This window comes from Gobius niger (assembly GCF_951799975.1).
Source record: "Gobius niger genome assembly, chromosome: 14".
NCBI classification, from domain to species: domain Eukaryota; kingdom Metazoa; phylum Chordata; class Actinopteri; order Gobiiformes; family Gobiidae; genus Gobius; species Gobius niger.
In genome coordinates this window covers 2566003-2586824 of record NC_136865.1, presented here as the reverse complement: position 1 = coordinate 2586824, position 20822 = coordinate 2566003, and the positions used below count along the sequence as shown (strand labels likewise).

The window sequence follows — 20822 nt, the reverse complement described above, 5'->3', positions numbered from 1 at the left end:
ATAGAAAACTGAAAAGTGGGCCATGCATAAGTATTCATACAGCATGAATGAATACTTTGTGGGACCCGCTTTAGTCTTCTGGGGTCTGACTCTACAAGATTTGCACATGTAGAGACTGACATTTTAGCCCATTCCTCTTTACAAAACAACTCAAGCTCTGTCACATTAAAAGGAGAGCGTTTGTGAACAGCAGTTTTCAGGTTTTTCCACAGATTTTCAATAGGATTTAGGTCAGGACTTTGACTGGGCCATTCTAACACATTAATATGTTTTTATTGAACCATTCCATTGTAGATTTATCTTTGTGCTCCGGGTCATTGTCCTGCTGAAGGTGAATCTCCGCCCCAGCCTCAGTTCTCTTGCTGACTCCAGCAGGTTTTCCTCCAAAATGTCTCTGTATTTGGCTCCATCCATCTTCACAACTATTCTTACAATCTCCCCAGTCCCCGCTGAGGAAAAGCAGCCCCACAGCATGATGCTCCCCCCCCCATATTTGACACTGGGGATGGTGCACTCAGGACGATGAGCAGTGTCAGGTTTGCTCCAAAAATTTAAACTTTTGTCTCATCTGACCAAAGCTCCTTCTTCCACATGGAGCTGTGTCCTCCATATGACTTCTAGCAAACTTCAAACGGGATTTCTTATGGCCTCCTTTCAATAATGGCTTTCTTCTTCCACTCGTCCATGAAGGCCAGATTTGTGTAGATACGACTTATAGTTGTCCCATGTACAGATTCCCCCAGCTCAGCGGCAGGACTTCACAGCTCCTCCAGAGTTATCTTGGGGCACTTGGTTGCCTTTCTGACCTGTGTTCTCCTTGTTTGATCTAATATTTTAGATGAACAGCCGTGTCTTGGTAAGTTGGCAGTGGTGCTTTACTCTTTCCATTTCTGAATGATGGATTGAACAGTTGCTCCGGGAGATGTTCAAATCTTGGGAAATCTTTGTATAACTTAAGGCTGCTTTAAACTTCTCCACAGCTTTATCCCTGACCTCTCTGGTGCTCCTTGACCTTCATGATGTTGTTTAGTGACCAATACACTCCGACCACAGCTCTGAGGGCCTAAAAGAACAGCTGAAATTATACTGAGAGTAGATTACACACAGGTGCCTCTATTTAATGGTTAAGCCAAGGTGTGAACATTCTGGAGTCATGAGGAATGTTATAAAGGCAATTTAATGCACTCAGAAAATGCTGAATGAATACTTATGCACGCCCCACTTTTCACTTTTCTATTTAAAAAAAAAAAACAGAATCATGTATAATTTTGCTTTCACTTCACAGTTGTCTGTTACTTGTGTGTGAAAAAAATCAAAATAAAATCTTTATGTTTAGGGTTGTAAACATGACAAAATGTGCAAAAGTTCAAGGTGTATTAGTACTTTTGAGAGGCACTAGTGTATATACTGGTATGAGTGTGATGAGGGGCCAGGTTCACGGATGTACTATGGGGGGCTACCTTCACACAGGTATTGACAATACCTGACATTTAAAAGACTTTTTTTTTTTTTTTTTAAACTATGTCAAATTAAATCTGTTGTGAGACAGGCAAAAAACAAGAATAAAGACTTTTCAAATGTACAGTTTTTTAATATATATATTTCATTTTCAAAAACGGAAGCTGCCGCGGCTTGTACATACAGACACATCTAATCAGTCAGGACAAGCACGGTTTGCGCCTCACATCAGGCCCAGTCCCCCCCGATGGCCGGTACCAGCCGGTGTCCACATGTCCTCAGCTCCGCCCCTCCCCGCGCTGTCCTCGCTCTCCTGCCGCAGCGCTGCAGCGCACACTCCGCGGACACGATGGGAGCCTCTGAGCCGCTCACCGTCCCAGACTGAAGGAGCGCGGGTCCCCGATGTGCTCGGAGGGGCCCAGCAGCAGAGTGTGTGTCGTGGTGCTGGAGGAGGAGGAGGAGGAGGAAGAACCCTCGGTCCCTCTCCGACATCCAGCCCGGCCCAGCACCCACAGCAGCACCCACAGCAGCACCCACAGCACCCACAGCACCCACCGCGCCGCCGCCAAGGTGAGTCCAGCTGCTGACATCTGCACATCTGCACACCGTGACTCTGGGCTTTTGCTGAGCCCGGGGTCCTGTCTGTTTCTCCACTCAATAAAGAAACAATGAAGGTGATGTTTGTGGGGGGGCTTGGCTTCAAAAGCACAACAACAACTATTACAGCTGCACTGAAGCAGATCAGACACAGGCACAGTTAATGATGTCAGTGTTTTACTTATAAATGTATAAATGATTAGTTGTATCCACTTCCACTGGTGACTCTAATCGCTCTTTTCTGGAAAAGATACGGAACAATCAGTTATACAGCAGAAACAGTGCACTTTTATTGAGAGAATCTTTGACTTTGCAGTCCAGCTATTATTTGGGACACCTTTACTTTTTACTTGGCATGATCTACATGGGGGTTTTGATGTGAAAGCTAAGTAAGTAAGTCAGTAAGTGTTTTATTTGTCATTGTACAAGCGTATAACGAAACAGTGTTCAGGTGTTAGTCCTGAGCCGCTGTGGGCCGACCTGACCCGCTTGTTTTTTGGAGGTTTGGGGACACCGGAGTACTGCCTTCAGTCTCCTCTGATCCTCTGAAACGTTGAAGCACCTCCTTGGTTTGTTCCTGTTTCAGAGCGTGGTGTCCTGCACTGGTCAGCTCCTCCTCCTTCCTCTTCCTCCTGCGCAGCTCCCTCCGCTCCACAACAGTCTTTCACCATCTTCTGGGAAGAGCATAGCCAGATCAATAGGGAGTCGGGACAGAAGGCATGTGTGGCTTAGCTTGGGCTGGGCGATATATCGATATTTAAGATATATCGATCGATATATTTTTAAGTGAGATATGGAATTAGACCATATCGTGTATATCGATGTAGTTCAAATTTGCCTTGTATAATTATTTTATAGGCTATTGTTATTTAAGATATTTTTTTCATTTAACTGAGCACCTTACGGAGCTTATACTGTGTTTATGTTTACATGTTATAGTGAGTTTTCAATAAAACTACTCGCATTTGGCTTTGACTTTACATTTCATTTCACAGCTCTCACTTTGCTGAAAAAATATCGGGATATACATCGTATATCGATATTCAACCTCAACTCCTGGAACAGCCACCTTAATAGTGGAGGGGTTTGAGCACCCGAATGATCCTGGAGCTCTGTTGTCGGGGGCTTCGTGCCCCTGTAGGGTCTCCCAGGGCAAACAGGTCGTAGGTGACGGGTCAAGAGCAGTTCAGACGCCCCTTATGAGAGACCAACAGGCCTGAGAATCGTGAGGCCGTCCTTCTGTGGACCCTCCACCTGCAGGAGGAGCCATAATGGGCTGGTGCAATGTGATTTGGGCAGCTCCAACAGCTGCCCCCCCGACCCGGCAACGGAAAAGTGGAAGAAAATGGATGGATGGACTTTTGGTCCATATCGCCCAGGCCTAGGCTTAGCAGTGAGTCTTGCCTGGATACCTCCTCCTTTGTCTCTTCCTTGCCCCCCCACCCCGCTCTCCTGTGATACAAAGCGGCCTCGCTGTTTGCGACAGTAGCGCATCTAGCGATGCCATGTGGGAATGCAATCATGCCGGTCCGGCAAAACGGGATCGCTTAGAGTGGCTTTAAACACAACTGTAACTGTGTCTAGGGCTGCAACTAACGATTATTTTGGCAATGGATTAATCGATTACTCTCTTGGCTGTGAAAGTTGTCTGAACATTGTTATTTTTTTAATCACATAAAGCTAAAGTGGTGCCGCTTGAGGACGTGTTGATGGAGTAACCTTAAAGGGATATTTCAGGATTTTTGACATAGGGCCTCATTTCCTAGTTATCCAAAGTGTTGCTAATTTCTGGAGATATTTTTTTGTAATTTATACAGTTCTTATATTTGAAGAGTTTCGTGGTGCTAGGCTAATGCAAGGCTAGCGCATTTCTATGGTATCAGCTAGCCTGCATTAAAAACAGTCTGACCCGCTCCAAAGAGCACCTGAGGCAAATCACTTATAACACCAGACTAACCATATAAATGTCTGTGTCCATAGAATCATTTTAACCATTTTACATTTAAAATACCTTATATTTGAGAAGCATCAGCTTCGTGGTTGTATAAGCTACGCAGCGGCGGAGTGATCTGCTAGAAAATAGTCCCTCAAAATGTGATCATTCATGTGATACAGGTCAGTTATATCCCAAACATTATTCTATGGACACAGACATGTATATGGTTAGTCTGGTGTTATAAGTGATTTGCCTCAGGTGCTCTGTGGAGCGGGTCACACTGTTTTTAATGCAGGCTAGCCGATACCATAGAAATGCGCTAGCCTTGCATTAGCCTAGCGCCACGGAACTCTTCAAATATAAGAACTGCATGAATTACAAAAAATATATATCTCCAGAAATCAGCTACACTCCTGAGGCCCTGTGTCAAAAATCCTGAAATATCCCCTTAATGTGAGTGGTTTTGGAGGCTCTATGTAATAATTCTCAGTGACTCAATGTACAAACCACTACAGACCCTAACAAAGTCTGTGTTTACCAAATACTAAAATAGTAATTGTCAATCATTTCTATATCGATCAGTTGTGGATGAATCCATTAGTTGCTTCAGCAGTAACTGTGTCTGTGTCCACAGCCGTCTCTGCTGACCGCTGTCTTTAGCGGGGATCCGGAGCAGGTGCACTCCCTCCTCCTACGGAAACAAAGTGTCAACGTTCAGGTCAGTAAACCTCGCATGAACGAACCGGTAAAGGCTGAAGAAACGACACAGGAAGAGTCCCAAAAGAACCATGTGCAGCACTGCTTTTGCTATCTCACGGTAAAAAGTGAAACTGTGCGAGCGCATGGAAATCAGCGCGTTTGTTTCAGAACTCATTTGTAATTCTAGTGATTTCAGGAGGGTAAAGGCAAGATTAAAGACAACACGCTGAATGTTAAATAGGTTTTCAATTAAAACCACCCTTAAATAAACACAAACATGTACAACGTCTTGTTTCACATAGACGACTGTTCTTCCCTCGACAATACAAAGTGCACATGAATCGTGATAAAGAGGAAATCGCGATGATGTGATGAATTTGTTCCCCAAACTGTTCAGGACAATCACAGAGAGTGAGCAAAATCAAATGGGAATAGACGGATATCTGCTGAAAAGGCTCAGAGGAAATACATTGCGTGGCCTCGGCATAAAAATATGACCTCCGATTATTTTTAGCCATATTTTCATGATCTTTCTGTTGTGACTCTTCACTGATGGTTTGGCTGTGAGGATCTGTAAAAAACTGAAGCCGAAACATATACATTGTTTATCAGAAATATAACGTCAGCTTAAGTACGACCTGCAGTCTGGACACAGGTGGATATATGCTTTTATCCATACTGATTAATAGAAGAATAGAATAGAATTTTATTGTCTAAATTCATCTTTGGCTCACCGACACATAAAAACACAAGACTGAGGACAATACAAACATGCCCAATAGAGAAAACATACATTAGAAAAAGAAACATAGAAAAACAAAACAGAAACCCTTTTTGTAGGGACCTTAGTCTAGGTAGACCCCCTCAGCCGACGGGTTGTTTAGATGCAGGAGACCGATGAGCGTATTTTAACAATTGTAATTGGGTGTCATTGATTTTAAATTCATTTGTAAAAAGACAGAACAATACCGGCGACAATGCACAGCCCTGTGGACATCCAGTGCTTACAGTGAGCTCGTCTGATGGGCTGTTCCTGACACAGACCCTCTGCGGGCGGCAGGAGAGGAACTGTCTCATCCATAGAATTAGTCCTGACTTGATGTTAAGGTTGGCAAGTCTCTTTAAAAGGATACGCATATTCATTGAATTAAAAGCTGAACAAATATCTGAAAAGTAGACCCGAGCATATGCCTTTGCCTGAGTGAAATGTTTGATATTTAACAACATACTGAATCAGATTAAAGTGCATGTTACTGGAAATTGTAAAGCCTCTATCATTCCATAAATATTTGATCGAGGTCATAATGTGTCTCTATATCTTTTACTGTGAGGCAGTGTTTACAATGTCGGCCATTACTGAGTATCTCACTGCAGCCACATGGGGGCAGTAGCCAACATGTGGACTCCATGCAAAAAAAGGAAGGAAACTGACATGATTACTAGAATAAAAGTCGAAAAGTACAAAATGAGCGTGAAAGTAGGATTGAAAGTCAGACACAATATCAAATAGTCTGAATGTTTTTATTATTTCCAAAGAGTTCACCATAAATGTTTGACTAAAGAGATCACTGTCAAGATTGGATTTGAAAGCCCTCCCTCGTACTCGACTCATTGGTCCACGTAAACCTGCGACACTCTGATATGTTGCTTTAGAAAATATAATTGTGTCATGATACTCACTGTACAACCAAATGCAAGCCCAGAAAATCACTTATATGTAAAACAATCTATTAAATCTGTAATTCATTTAGATTTACAGACTGTCATTCTTTTTGTTTTCATATCTTGAGAATTTTTGCCCTATTGTTACCATTTCTTTTTTTTTTACCCCATTTTTCTTTATATTTTGCCACAATTTCTCCCATTTCTTTCCAGAATGATTCCCCGTTTTTCACACGTTTCTTGACATTGGAGATGAACCTGATATTGTAAATTTGCAGATCGTCCACACATTATTGTTCTGTTTTCTGGTTCTCGATGGGTTCTCGATGCGTGTGTGTGTGTGTGTGTGTGTGTGTGTGTGTGTGCGTGTGTGTGTGTGTGTGTGTGTGTGTGTGTGTGCGTGTGTGTGTGTGTGTGTGTGTGTGTAACAGGACGTCCAGAAGCGGACTCCCCTGCACGCGGCCGCCTTTCTGGGCCACTCACGGGTGGTGGAACTACTCCTTCTGTCAGGTGCTTCCTCTCACCCGTTTGGAATAACTGTCCCCTGACTGTCCTCTCGTTCCCTGACTGATGTCTCGTCCCCAGGGGCCCAAGTGAATGCCAGAGACCAGCAGTGGGTGACTCCTCTCCATCAAGCTGTGGCCTCCTGCGCTCAGGTAACAGACACTGGGCCTGATCTTCCGCCTGGTGCTAGAACAGCGTTGGTCCATATGAGACTGTCATCTTGCATGTGAACTGTTACACCAGGGTTGCACCATGTGACTGTGGCCAGTGGCTAAAAATAAAATGTTTTCTGGTCCATACGGTCTGTAGGAAGGACCCCTGTGTGTGTGTGTTCTGCAGGAGACCGTGAAGGTGCTGCTGAAGCACAGTGCGGAAGTCCATGCCCAGGACAGGCAGTGGCACACGCCTCTTCATGTGGCGGCCAGTCATGGAGCGCTGGGCTGTGCAGAGCAGCTGCTGCCCCTGGTCCAGAACGTGGATGTGTGTGACCGCGAGGGACGCAGTGCCCTGCACCACGCTGCCTTCAGTGGACACCTGGAGGTAGGACATTGGTGTACTTTGTGTAAAAAGCTGTGTGGGCCACTGTTGTTTCCAGTCTGTGCTGTAGATGGTGAGACTGCTGCTGTCCAGAGGAGCCCAGGTGAACGCGTCTGACCGAAGGGAGCGCACGGCGCTGCACTGGGCGGCCCACATGGGTATGAGGCTGAGCTCTTTGTAGAACTTGGACCCTTCTGCAGCTGTGCTGTGTTACAGGTCATGCAGCGGTGCTGGAGCTCCTGAGCTCTGAGGGCGCCGACCTCAGCTGGAAGGACAAACGGGGCTACACGGCTCTCCACGCAGCAGCCTGCAGCGGCATGAGCAGCTCTGTGCACTGCCTGCTGAGCCTGGGGGTCCAGGTGTGCACACTCACTTTAGTCAAAGTAGTTGTGTGGTAGAGTGTGTCAGACTGATGTGTGCTGCAGGTGGACCGGCTGAACGTCTGGGGGAACAGTGCGCTGCTGCTGGCGTCTGCCCTGGGGCAGGATGCGGTGGTGAGGGCTCTGCTGGAGGCTGGGGCCAGTGTTCGACTGGTGAGTCTCTGCTGTTTCATGAAGAACCTCTTCTCCTCTAAGTCTCGGTCTCCGACAGGTGAACAACCAAGGCTTATCAGCGCTGCACTTGGCATCCGCCTGCAGCCAGGGGGCGCTGTGCCAGGAGCTGCTCCTCACTCATGGGGCTCACCTCAACACACAGGTGGGTGCATTCTGTGTGAGCATGATTTTGGAAAACGATTTTTAACTCTAATGTTTTGTATTGCATTTCTGTGGTGAACTTTAGGTTCAGTTCAGTCCAGGTGAGTTCACATTTCAGACGGACAAGCTCGTCCTTCTGTGACTTTAATAATGAGTCTTTGAGTTAAACATTCCAACTCCTGGTGAGATGGTGATTAACTACAGCCTAGTGTACAAAGATCTTTAATCTCTAGATAGGACATGGCCATAGTAAAACGTTGGATCAAACAGCACTTGGCGGCCATTTTGTGACTGACCCGTCTAACCCGTGCAATGATAGAATAGAAACACCATGTATTTCCTTGATACTGATCTGTATTGAGTTATTTCATGACTCTTTAATCATTGTGACTGACTTTTGTCACATCCAGTTTTTCAAATGTTTTTCCAGACTTTAGCTCCATTTGTTCATGGATATCCTCTGTCAAACACTTTTTATATCAAATAGAACATTTGTTTCCTACTTTAAAACAGTATTTTTGTACTTTTTAACACGACATGACCAATATTTATTGGGACAGTGATATAGTGAGTACTATATACGGCTAAACAACAGAGAAATGAGCTGATCCTGACCGAGATCCGAGACTTAGAAGTAATAAACCATCACAAACAATGAGTGTGTCTCATTCAGCCGTTAAAAATGTTGCTCCTGGTTTTGCATTGTGGCACAGGGGTTAGTCTCGTCGGCCAGGCACAAGATGGCCGCCTCGTTTGTCAACGAGCGTTACATCGGATGTAGAGTTTTATAAAATATCTTCGCTGGTGTATGTTTATAAGTTCTCCCATTGTTTGTCTCTCATCCTGAGAGTCCTCTGTCTGTCTGTGTCCAGAGTGTGGAGGGGAGGACCCCCCTGCACCTGTCGGCCTCCCGTGGACTCCTGCCCCACGCCCTGACTCTGCTTCACCATGGTACGGTCTGCCCCTATCCCTGTCCTCACCTGTCCTCACCTGCCCTGCCCCTGTCCTCACCTGCCCTGCCCCTGTCCTCACCTGCCCTGCCCCTGTCCTCACCTTCCCTGCCCCTGTCCTCACCTGCCCTGCCCCTGTCCTCACCTGCCCTGCCCCTGTCCTCACCTGTCCCTCCTCCCTGGTCCTCACCCGTCCCTCCTCCCTGGTCCTCACCTGTCCCTCTGTCCTCACCCGTCCCTCCTCCCTGGTCCTCACCTGTCCCTCTGTCCTCACCCGTCCCTCCTCCATGGTCCTCACCTGTCCCTATCTTACTGTAAAGCGCTTTGGGCCTGATGAAGGTAGAAAAGCGCTTTATAAGTTGAGTCCATTTATCATTTAGCATTTCACCTGTCCCTCTATCCTGCACAGGTGCAGATGTCCACCTTGTGGACAGGAACAGGGACAGTGTCCTCCACCTGGCTGCCCGCTCTGGCTCCGCCCCCATCCTCCAGGCCCTTCTGCAACATGGAGCAGACTGTAACAGGTTAGTGCTCCTTCAGTCAGACCAGGAAGGCTTTGATGACGAGGTAAAAAGAATGACCTAACATTTGGTATTATCCGGTTAAATGTTGATTTAAAACCAGGGCCCGATTTTTTTGACCGATACCGATATGAAGGGGGTTGGCATGGCCAATAGCCGATATATAGGCCGATTAACTGTTTTAATTTGATGTAATTTTATTTTTAAATCTCTCAAACAGTCCATAATAAACATTTACAATTATAGTAAAGGTTTCCGTCATATAAATATATAGAAATATTTCTAATTGAGGTCGACCAATAATGTTTTTAGCTGATTATTGGGGATTTTGATTGGCCGATACTGTTGCACTGCTGATGCATGTCTGGTCTATAATCCCGTGTATGAAGCTTCTAAACGTGTCAGTGTTGAACTCTGACAACAGGGGGCGCTGTATATTCATATTTAGTAGGTTCCTCATAGGTCAGTCTCTGTCTCTTATAGTTCTGAAATTATACACAAAGGTCTACAACATAAAATGTATACAATAGGAGAAAAAACTTGTGACTGATTTTTACCATGATGTTTCTTCGTTCCCCTGAGGCCAAGGAAGTTGTGGGAGGTTTTTATCACTTTCGATTCAGGAGATATCGGCATCTTTATCAGCCGATATTGGCCAATATTGTAAAATACACATTATCGGCCTGATATATCGGTCGGGCTCTATTTCAAACACTCATTTGAACCCAGTTAGACTCACCGTTTCATGGTGGAGGTGGAGCTCCTCCCGCCCTGTGGATTGTGCACTGAAAAGAAGGATGGAGCTGCGTCTTATGTTGCTGTAGGCGAGTACGAGCAGAGGGTCTGGGCTGTGTATTACTCCGAGTTTTGTCATTTCTGTGTGAAGGCCGGCTGTTCGGGGGACGCTCCCTCTTCACTTGGCAGCTCTGAGTGGCTCTGCTGACTGCTGTAAGAAGCTGCTGTCCTCAGGTACACACTCAGACACACTCTACGCTGTCGATGAAAAAGGAAGAAGAAATTCTTGGAGACAATAGCAGCGTTTCCAAGGGCCATTAAAAGTCATTTAGGCTGAAATTGACTAATTTTTTTGCCCGTTTCGTGCACTTCTCTTTCCTCTGTTTTATGAAATGTTTGTAGATCTTAAAATGTATCAAAATGGCCAGAGCCGTGGGAAGATGTTTTAGTTAGGGGGTGTTGAGGGACAAAATTTACCCCAAAACTGTTTTTTTTCTGTGCATATTTCCTATTTCTTAATATTGCCTGCAATTTGCAAACTTTCCACCAGGAGGTGCTACAGCACCCTCAGCACCCTGGCTTCCCACGCCTTGAAAATGGCATTAAAAAGCATGAAATTGGACAAGCTTCTGCCTGTATGGTCTACATGAACTGGAGCTGCTTGGCCTGTCACAATAATTACTACATCGACTTATTGTCAAATTACAAGAAAAAAACAACATATTTTTAGGCTTAATTATCGTCAGTACATTAATTCACATTTTTCCTTAATCTTTATCTTATTTTTGTAGATATGTGGTTCATTGAGTTTCATGTTAATCATGTTAATTGCAACTCACGAGTTCTAAAGGATATGTCAATGTGCACTTTTAGAACAAGGTGATACATAGATTTCCATTTTTGAAGTTGGTTTCAGTGGTTCCCATTATCATCATTTATTGCAATATTTTCCTGCCTGTATGCAAACTTCAGATTATGTTCGTCACAGGCCTAGGCGTTGCAAGTGCCATGAGAAATGTTGTTGAATTAATGCCAACCCATCACTTGACCTCCAGTAAGGCAAAGAGGCCCACGTAACTGTATTGATACATGTGGGAGAGACAGAGTTTGTTTGTATAAAGCTTGAATTTGTGGATTATCCAAACTGAAATGAGTTCCGTGTTTCAGGGTGTGACATAAACGCCTTCGACGACTTTGGGAGAGGAGCCCTGCACGCGGCGGCAGCAGCGCGGTACTCAGGACATTCTCATTGAATATTGTGTTCATGATATTCTAGAGCCTCTAGGCCAGGGGTGTCAAACATACAGCCCACGGGCCGGATCAAGCCTGCAAGATGATTTAATCCGGCCCCTGCCCTGTAGAGCATACATTCCAGAGTATGTAAAAAATAAGTAAGTCTCTAGCCCATTCCTGTGCAGAGTTATGATTTTTTAAAGAATAACCAGAATGCTCATTCTCGCCACTAGGGGGCCTTAAATGTAAAAAAAGGAAAGAGTTCCATCCACACGTGTCCAGCAGAGCTCAGGATTTGAACACCACATTATATAGCCACGTGGTAAATGGACAGTCTGCCCCAGGACGGCAGTGGCTTCAATAGCAGCTTACCACCACCGAGTGTGGAGTAAATGAATAATGACGACTATGTGGTACTTTGAGGAACTTGTGACACAGGCTTGTAAAGTGCAATACAAGTGTAAGTGTACAAGTGTATTAATGAAGCTACAGTTAAGTTGGGGCTTTGAACAAATCACAGCTTATTATTATTCATTTATTGGGAACATTTTCTCTACTATATGTGGCCCGCGACGCGCCGTGAGAGCTTAAAGTGCGACTAAACGGGCGTGGCAGAGCCTTTCCCCACCCACAAACAAAAGTCAAAAATTGCGGAGGGGCGCCATCTACTGGTTTGACTGCGCGACGCGTGTCCTGGTTGCTACGTGACGGAGGCGTGTGTGGGCGGGGCCATAGAGGCAGAACCAGGGCAGAACTGATGACGTTTTGTGGACGCCGTGGACACACTCTCCTCCAACCGCAAAATATCAAATGTAGTTGAAGCGTGAAACCAGTAGGGGCGCTAACCATGCGGTTTTAGACACAAAAGTGAGATTTTGAACAAGTTTGCACCAAATGTCAACATATTGACTGGGACATGTAGCTAACTCTATTCAACAACCATTTAGACCGTTTATCAGCAAAAAAAAGTGGATTTGGTGTTTAGTTACTCTTTAATTTCGGCCCACGACCCAAAATGAGTTTGACACCCCTGGTCTAGGCTAATATTAAGGTGAACGACCGGTCAGACACTCTTTGATTAATGTTTTCTGATGTCTGCCTATTCATTTTTGTGTCTTATAAGACACCAAATAAGAAACTAAACTAAAATAAAATGATTAGTTTTCAGGTTCAGCTCAGTCAAGGGAAAAAACTACTGAAAAAGGACGTTCCACTTTATTAAGATCATCATTTTCAAGCAATAAGGGAAAGAAAAAGGATCTCTCTGCTGATGAAAAGCGTGAAATAGTTGAATGTCTTGAACTAGGTATGAAAACCTTTGATATTTCACAAAAGATGAAGCATACTCATCGTACTGATAAAGGATTTGTGGCTGATTCAGAGCACACACAGGTTTGTGCAGATAAAGGCACAATAAGGACAGTTTCTGCCAGACAAATACATCCGATTAAGAGAACAGCTGCTACAAAGCAGCAAACAGGTATTTGAAGCTGCTGGTGCCTCTGGAGTCTCCCGGACATCAAAACTTCCAAAAACTCACAAGTTTAATGGATTTAAGAATTGTGAAGCTGCTCAAAGAAGGGCTCCTATGGTAAAATATAACTTGACCAGTTAAGATGTGTTTGATTTAAATTTCAATAAATATGACCTCCTAATGCTACAAATTCAACAAATGACCATTTTTGGTTAATTACAAGCTTTAGAATGTATTGGAACGATGCTGTGCATAATCATTCTGAAGAGTACATTTTAAGTTTATTTTTGAAAAAAAAAACAGTGAAAAGAAGCACCTACTTTAGAACAATGAATGAATTGAAACTGTGTCTGAACAGGAACCTGCTGTGTCTGAACCTGCTTCTGAAGAGCGGAGTGGACGTCAATAAGAGGGACACTTTGGGGAGGTGAGGGACACTTTGGAGAGGCGAAGGACACATGACGGGGACATGCATGACAGTTCTGTCTGCTCTCAGGACGGCGCTCCACTACGCGGCGGCGAGCGGTGTCCCTCAGAGCGTGGCGGCCCTGCTCAGCGGTGGAGCCCATGTCCCCCTGCTGGACCACAGAGGCTGCAGCGCCCTGCACTACGCCGCGGCCTCGGACAGCCAGGCAGAGTGGGTCGGACCGGGACGGGCCTGTAGGACGGGGCGGGAGTGGGTCGGACCGGGACGGGCCTGTAGGACGGGACAGGAGTGGGTCGGACCGGGACGGGCCTGTAGGACGGGGGTGGGTCGGACCGGGACGGGCCTGTAGGACGGGGCGGGAGTGGGTCGGACCGGGACGGGCCTGTAGGACGGGACAGGAGTGGGTCGGACCGGGACGGGCCTGTAGGACGGGGGTGGGTCGGACCGGGACGGGCCTGTAGGACGGGGCAGGAGTGGGTCGGACCGGGACGGGCCTGTAGGACGGGGCGGGAGTGGGTCGGACCGGGACGGGCCTGTAGGACGGGGGTGGGTCGGACCGGGACGGGCCTGTAGGACGGGGCGGGAGTGGGTCGGACTGGGACGGGCCTGTAGGACGGGGCAGGAGTGGGTCGGACCGGGACGGGGCGGGAGTGGGTCGGACCGGGACTGGCCTGTAGGATGGGGCGGGGCCTGAGGAGCAGCTGCTGACTCTGTGTGTGTCCAGGTGTGTGGAGTACCTCCTGAGGGCGGGAGCCGACCCCTCGGTCTCAGACGTGCACGGCTACTCTGCGGTTCACTACGCTGCAGCGTTTGGACACACCCTGAGCCTGGAGCTGGTGAGACTCACCCCATGTTCAGTACTCAAGTACTCTGTACTGTAATCCTGTTCAGTACTCAAGTACTCTGTACTGTAATCCTGTTCAGTACTCAAGTACTCTGTACTGTAATCCTGCTCAGTACTCAAGTACTCTGTACGGTAATCCTGTTCAGTACTCAAGTACTCTGTACTGTAGTCCTGTTCAGTACTCAAGTACTCTGTACTGTAATCCTGCTCAGTACTCAAGTACTCTGTACTGTAATCCTGCTCAGTACTCAAGTACTCTGTACTGTAATCCTGTTCAGTACTCAAGTACTCTGTACTGTAATCCTGTTCAGTACTCAAGTACTCTGTACTGTAATCCTGTTCAGTATTAAAGTACTCTGTACTGTAATCCTGTTCAGTACTAAAGTACTCTGTACTATAATCCTGTTCAGTACTCAAGTACTCTGTACTGTAATCCTGTTCAGTACTAAAGTACTCTGTACTGTAATCCTGTTCAGTACTAAAGTACTAAAGTACTCTGTACTATAATCCTGTTCAGTACTAAAGTACTAAAGTACTCTGTACTGTAATCCTGTTCAGTACTCAAGTACTCTGTACTGTAATCCTGTTCAGTACTAAAGTACTAAAGTACTCTGTACTGTAATCCTGTTCAGTACTAAAGTACTAAAGTACTCTGTACTGTAATCCTGTTCAGTACTAAAGTACTAAAGTACTCTGTACTGTACTCCTGTTCAGTACTAAAGTACTAAAGTACTCTGTACTGTAATCCTGTTCAGTACTAAAGTACTAAAGTACTCTGTACTGTAATCCTGTTCAGTACTAAAGTACTCTGTACTGTACTCCTGTTCAGTACTAAAGTACTAAAGTACTCTGTACTGTAATCCTGTTCAGTACTAAAGTACTCTGTACTGTACTCCTGTTCAGTACTAAAGTACTAAAGTACTCTGTACTGTACTCCTGTATGCTTGTGTTTCAGATGATGGCAGAGACTCCCCTCCACACGGTGAGACATCTTTACTTAATACCACACATTACAGGGGCCTCCCACCATGACCCCTGGGGGCCCCTTCGTGACTCAAATGTGCACAGGCCTGTTATGGACACTGTGGGCCCCTGGACACACTCCTGTCCTCTGCGCGGGACATAGATGTCCACACAGCCCTCAGCCTGGCCTGCTCCAGGGGCCACCGGGACTGTGTTTCTCTACTGCTGCACCACGGGGCCTCAGCATGGGCCCCTGACTACACACACAGAAAGTCGGCTGTGCACTGTGCAGGTAAGTGCTCCACAGCAGCTCAGCGGCTCGGGGAGAGCAGAGTGATGACCTGTGTCTGTGACAGCTCAGAGCGGCCACCATGAGTGCCTGCGCCTCCTGCTGGACAGCAGTGAAAGTTCTGCCGTGGACACGCCGGACGCCCGAGGACAGTGAGTGTCAGTGTGAACATGATCTGCTTTTCCAGGCTCTGAAAGTGCTGCTTGTTGTTACAGGACGGCACTGATGCTGGCGGCTCTGAATGGGCACACACAGTGTGTGTCCGGCCTGCTCCGCGCGGGGGCCAGTGTGGATGTCCAGGACGTGTGGGGCCACACGGCGCTGCACAGAGGGGTGAGGCTCTCCCCTGTCTCTCCCCCTCAGACACACTCAGTCGGTGATGAGGTGCTCTGTGTCCAGGCGGCGGCAGGTGAGGAGGAGTGTGTCCGGCTCCTGCTGCAGCGCGGGGCCAGTGTGTGTGTGCGCGATACGCAGGGAAGGAGCGCTGTTCACCTGGCCGCGGCCTGCGGCAGAGCCTCTGTGCTGAGGGCCCTGCTAAGGGCCCCTGGCCCTCTCCAGGAAACAGATAACCAAGGCTTCACTCCTCTGCACTGGGCCTGCTACAGCGGTACGTCCTCCGCCGCTCCCTGTATGCTTGGCCTGTGCTCTTATGCCCCCTGCTGGTGTGTGCAGGTTATGACTCGTGTGTGGAAATGTTACTGAGGCAGGACACGTCCAGGACCATGAAGGGAAGCTCCTTCAGCCCCCTCCACTGCGCTGTGTAAGAAGCTCGGCAAGTCCACCGTGATACCCCTCTGTGTTTTATACACAGGTATATCAGTCTGGCCACGCCCACCTTCACCGCTCCAGCCACGCCCACCTTCACCGCTCCAGCCACGCCCAAACTCTACTGACCCGTCGTTGACTGCCAGTGAAATACATGCCTATATCAAGTTTTGGATTTGAATATACAGGTCATTTTCCGGCGGCCCCCACCAGTCCAACCAAGCTCCAAAACGAGTCATGCGACCTCGCGAAAACTGCCACTCAGGCGTGTGCAGGTGGCATTTCTCGCGAGGCTAGTGATGATTGGAGGGGCAGAGGAGTTTTTTTGTTTTATACATTTTGTAATAATACGGGACATGGTGAAATAATCTACCTGCCTCTACCTGAACCCACATGTGAGGTCTGCTTTGTCTTCAGAATCAACAACCATGAGCGCGTGGCCCAGATGTTGCTGGAATGCTCCGGTGGCGAGACAGATGTGGTGAACAGGCGCGACTGGAGAGGCAGGTGAGCGGGTACACTGGCGTCCTCAGGCGGCTCTGAGGCTGACGGGGTTTGTTGTGAACAGAGCTCCTCTCCACGCGGCCGTGTTCTCGGACCATGTGGAGTGTGTGCGTTTGCTGCTGAGCTATGGAGCCCTGGTGAACCTCAGGGACACACAGCAGCACCGCAGCCCCCTGATGACGGCAGCTCTGCGCGGACACACCAACTCTGTGGGTCAGTCCCAAACATCACACTTCCACCACACCAAGCATTTACAAACATGCTGACACTCCAGTCTGTGTGTCTACTTGGCCATTTGGGCTGTGATTTTGGAAATATGCCTAATTACAAATGTTCTAATGAGCTTTGCGCTAAGCTTTCTTGCTTTTCATATATACTTATATTAATAATGTGCAGCACCCACAGTCAGGCGACTGAACTGTGCTTGTGTTTGGTGTCAGAGGTGCTGCTGAAGAGCGTCTCCACAGACCTGAGTCTTCAGGACATCGAGGGAAACACCTCTCTGCATTTGGCCTGCAGCAAGGTACTCGTCACCGAGCCCGTCCACATTCACCCCAGGTCCACTCTCTGGTCCGCCCCGCTGGTTATGTGTGTTTGTTATCACATTCATGAAAAGATGTTCACTACAGAGGTTTGTGAGTAAAGGATGTCACTGGGCCTTACAGTGGGCCTCATGAGTGCTTATGGATTATAACATTACATTAAGAAATGACTGTAGGCTTGTGTTGATGCCTTGATTGTTTTGGATTGTTTTGCAAATGTCTCTACTTTGAGTACTACAACTGTAAACAGTGTGTTTACAAGAACAGAGACAGAACCATGAAACTTAGGCCGTTTTCACACATGAGCTTTCTAGGTCGGCCCGAGACCTTCGTTCCAACTGCGGAGAAATGCACTTTAATGGGCTCATGAAGAGGAAGGTTTCCCTGCAGCGTGAGGGAAAGACGATGATTTTAAGCTGATCCATTTCGCCTCGTCAGAGCAGTAATCCAAACGTCCTCATGCAGCGTGTATTCATTCTTTCTTCACGCAAAAAAGAGGCGTCAGAGTGAGAGTAGTTCGGTCGCATTCACGCCACACCCGCTCCGAACCACAGAGGGGCTCAGGCTCCGGGACCGCCTGCTTCAGCCGCACTCGGAGCGGCTGTTTTGACCGGCTTAAGGTGCTGCGGATGGATTCACACTGACCCAAAAGTGCCGCTCTCAGGCCGAATGTCCCCTTCGTCGACCTAGTGAGAGCCTGTGTGAAAACGCCCTTAAAATCTGAGTGAATAACCTGAATACTTGAGCGCATGTAAACTTGGTGGGTGTGACAGTGTTGTCTGCCTCAGGGGCTGGAGACATGCGCCTTATTGATTCTGGAGAAGATCAGTGATAGAAACATCATCAACTGCACCAACAGAGCTCTGCAGACGTACGTCGACGGAAGCACTACCTCCACAATAAGTCCGTGTTTTTGACAATGCGGCGCAGTCCGGCCCACCCCTGTGTCTGTTTTGCAGAGCCCTGCACTTGGCTGCTCAGCGAGGGCTCACCGTGGTGGTCCAGGAGCTGCTGCTTAAGGGCGCCACTGTGTCTGCAGTGGACCGCAACGGTGCGTATGGGTTAGTCACGTTTTCATTTTAAATACAGGCAGTGAGAAAATTATTATGACTATTTCCATTTGAGGTTCAGTCCTTCTGTCAGATGTTGCATGTCATTTTGTGTCACGAACATGTCCATAAACAATGAAGATGTCCAAACCCTCCACAGTGTTTCTGTTACAGGCAGGTTACTGTCCCGCTCAGGCCTGTTTCTGTTGTGTGCAGGTTACTGTCCCGCTCAGGCTTGTTTCTGTTGTGTGCAGGTTACTGTCCCGCTCAGGCTTGTGTCTGTTGTGTGCAGGTTACTGTCCCGCTCAGGCCTGTGTCTGTTGTGTGCAGGTTACTGTCCCGCTCAGGCTTGTTTCTGTTGTGTGTAGGTTACTGTCCCGCTCAGGCTTGTTTCTGTTGTGTGCAGGTTACTGTCCCGCTCAGGCCTGTGTCTGTTGTGTGTAGGTTACTGTCCCGCTCAGGCTTGTTTCTGTTGTGTGTAGGTTACTGTCCCGCTCAGGCTTGTTTCTGTTGTGTGCAGGTTACTGTCCCGCTCAGGCCTGTGTCTGTTGTGTGTAGGTTACTGTCCCGCTCAGGCTTGTTTCTGTTGTGTGCAGGTTACTGTCCCCGCTCAGGCTTGTTTCTGTTGTGTGTAGGTTACTGTCCCGCTCAGGCCTGTTTCTGTTGTGTGCAGGTTACTGTCCCGCTCAGGCTTGTTTCTGATGTGTGCAGGTTACTGTCCCGCTCAGGCTTGTGTCTGTTGTGTGCAGGTTACTGTCCCGCTCAGGCTTGTTTCTGTTGTGTGCAGGTTACTGTCCCGCTCAGGCCTGTTTCTGTTGTGTGCAGGTTACTGTCCCGCTCAGGCCTGTTTCTGTTGTGTGCAGGTTACTGTCCCGCTCAGGCCTGTTTCTGTTGTGTGTAGGTTACTGTCCCGCTCAGGCCTGTTTCTGTTGTGTGCAGGTTACTGTCCCGCTCAGGCCTGTTTCTGTTGTGTGCAGGTTACTGTCCCGCTCAGGCCTGTTTCTGTTGTGTGCAGGTTACTGTCCCGCTCAGGCTTGTGTCTGTTGTGTGCAGGTTACTGTCCCGCTCAGGCTTGTTTCTGTTGTGTGCAGGTTACTGTCCCGCTCAGGCCTGTTTCTGATGTGTGCAGGTTACTGTCCCGCTCAGGCCTGTTTCTGTTGTGTGCAGGTTACTGTCCCGCTCAGGCTTGTTTCTGTTGTGTGCAGGTTACTGTCCCGCTCAGGCTTGTTTCTGTTGTGTGCAGGTTACTGTCCCGCTCAGGCCTGTTTCTGATGTGTGCAGGTTACTGTCCCGCTCAGGCCTGTTTCTGTTGTGTGCAGGTTACTGTCCCGCTCAGGCTTGTTTCTGTTGTGTGCAGGTTACTGTCCCGCTCAGGCTTGTTTCTGTTGTGTGCAGGTTACTGTCCCGCTCAGGCTTGTTTCTGTTGTGTGCAGGTTACTGTCCCGCTCTGGCGTGTGCGCCCAGCCGTGAGGTGGCCAACTGCCTGGCCCTCATCCTTCGCTCCATGTGCACTGTGTCTGGGTGGAAAGGGCCGGTCTGTGTGTCAGCTCAGGACCTGAATGACTCTGACTCTGAGACCTACTGAAGACCTGTCCACAGACACAGTCTCCACCACAGGGAGGCGTCCTGGTCCCACCTGGAGCAGCCCAAGCACTGTTGTGAAGGACGATGTTTGAAGACTGTATGTAACCACTTATTTGTGACCATGAAAGATTGAGAAAGATGCAGCTTCAGGTTTTGTATTTTTGTTGGTACAATCCAACAATAGCATTAAACAAATTTTACTACTTTTTTAATTTGAAAAAGATGTTACTTTATTTTGTCTAATTTGTTTTTGTGCTATAAAGCCTGCTGCTTATAACAAGCCCAAGTCTCATTTTATGTACATTTAATACAAAGCATTTTTATTGGCCGTAAATTAGCTGTAGCAGTTATACTTTCTGAAAATTCTCTGAGAAGATACACCGTTAGAAATGTGGAATTTAAGAATTAGTTTAGACACAACTAATGATATGCAATTCACACTAATTCAGTATGTGTTTTTGTTGTTTGGATAAATTTAATGAAAAACACAAAACAATATTGCTTATTAATGTTATTTTTTAATGGAATGGAACGTTCAATAATCTCTACAGCTGGATAGTGTTACTCCAGTAGTCCCCGCAGTTGTTCAGAGTTAGTCCATTGGTCCATGCAGCTGGTCAGTGTTAGTCCAGTAGTCCCTGCAGCTGGTCAGAGTTAGTCCATTGGTCCATGCAGCTGATCAGTGTTAGTCCAGTAGTCCCTGCAGCTGGTCAGTGTTAGTCCAGTAGTCCATGCAGCTGGTCAGTGTTAGTCCAATGGTAACTGCAGCTGCCAGTGTTAGTCCAGTAGTCCCTTCAGCTGGTCACTGCAAGTCCAGGGTTAACTGCAGCTGATCAGTGTGGGTCCAGTGGTCC

The 20822-nt window shown here is 47.4% G+C and overlaps 1 protein-coding gene across 5 annotated transcripts; it reads left to right on the top strand.

Moving 5' to 3' along the window:
* The first annotated feature begins 1688 nt into the window (after positions 1 to 1688).
* ankrd28a (ankyrin repeat domain 28a) lies at positions 1689 to 20242 on the top strand. 5 transcript variants are annotated; one of them, XM_079570531.1, is made up of 28 exons: positions 1689 to 2028; positions 4626 to 4709; positions 6784 to 6862; positions 6938 to 7008; positions 7196 to 7396; positions 7464 to 7551; positions 7610 to 7752; positions 7819 to 7926; positions 7985 to 8089; positions 8961 to 9039; positions 9448 to 9562; positions 10446 to 10528; positions 11462 to 11525; positions 13360 to 13428; positions 13498 to 13638; positions 14153 to 14264; positions 15228 to 15254; positions 15341 to 15527; positions 15592 to 15676; positions 15740 to 15857; positions 15924 to 16131; positions 16197 to 16284; positions 16707 to 16796; positions 16858 to 17006; positions 17234 to 17316; positions 18124 to 18206; positions 18295 to 18396; positions 19818 to 20242. In XM_079570531.1, the coding sequence occupies exons 1-28, from the start codon at positions 1861 to 1863 to the stop codon at positions 19852 to 19854; spliced, it is 2967 nt and encodes a 988-aa protein (XP_079426657.1). In that variant the 5' UTR covers positions 1689 to 1860; the 3' UTR covers positions 19855 to 20242. The 5 variants fall into 5 exon arrangements, 4 of the variants coding, with proteins under 4 accessions (XP_079426657.1, XP_079426656.1, XP_079426658.1 ...); XM_079570530.1 differs by having other exon boundaries at positions 18295 to 18386; positions 19818 to 20240; XR_013793572.1 differs by lacking the exons at positions 18124 to 18206; positions 18295 to 18396; positions 19818 to 20242 and having other exon boundaries at positions 16707 to 16792.
* Positions 20243 to 20822: the final 580 nt, after the last annotated feature.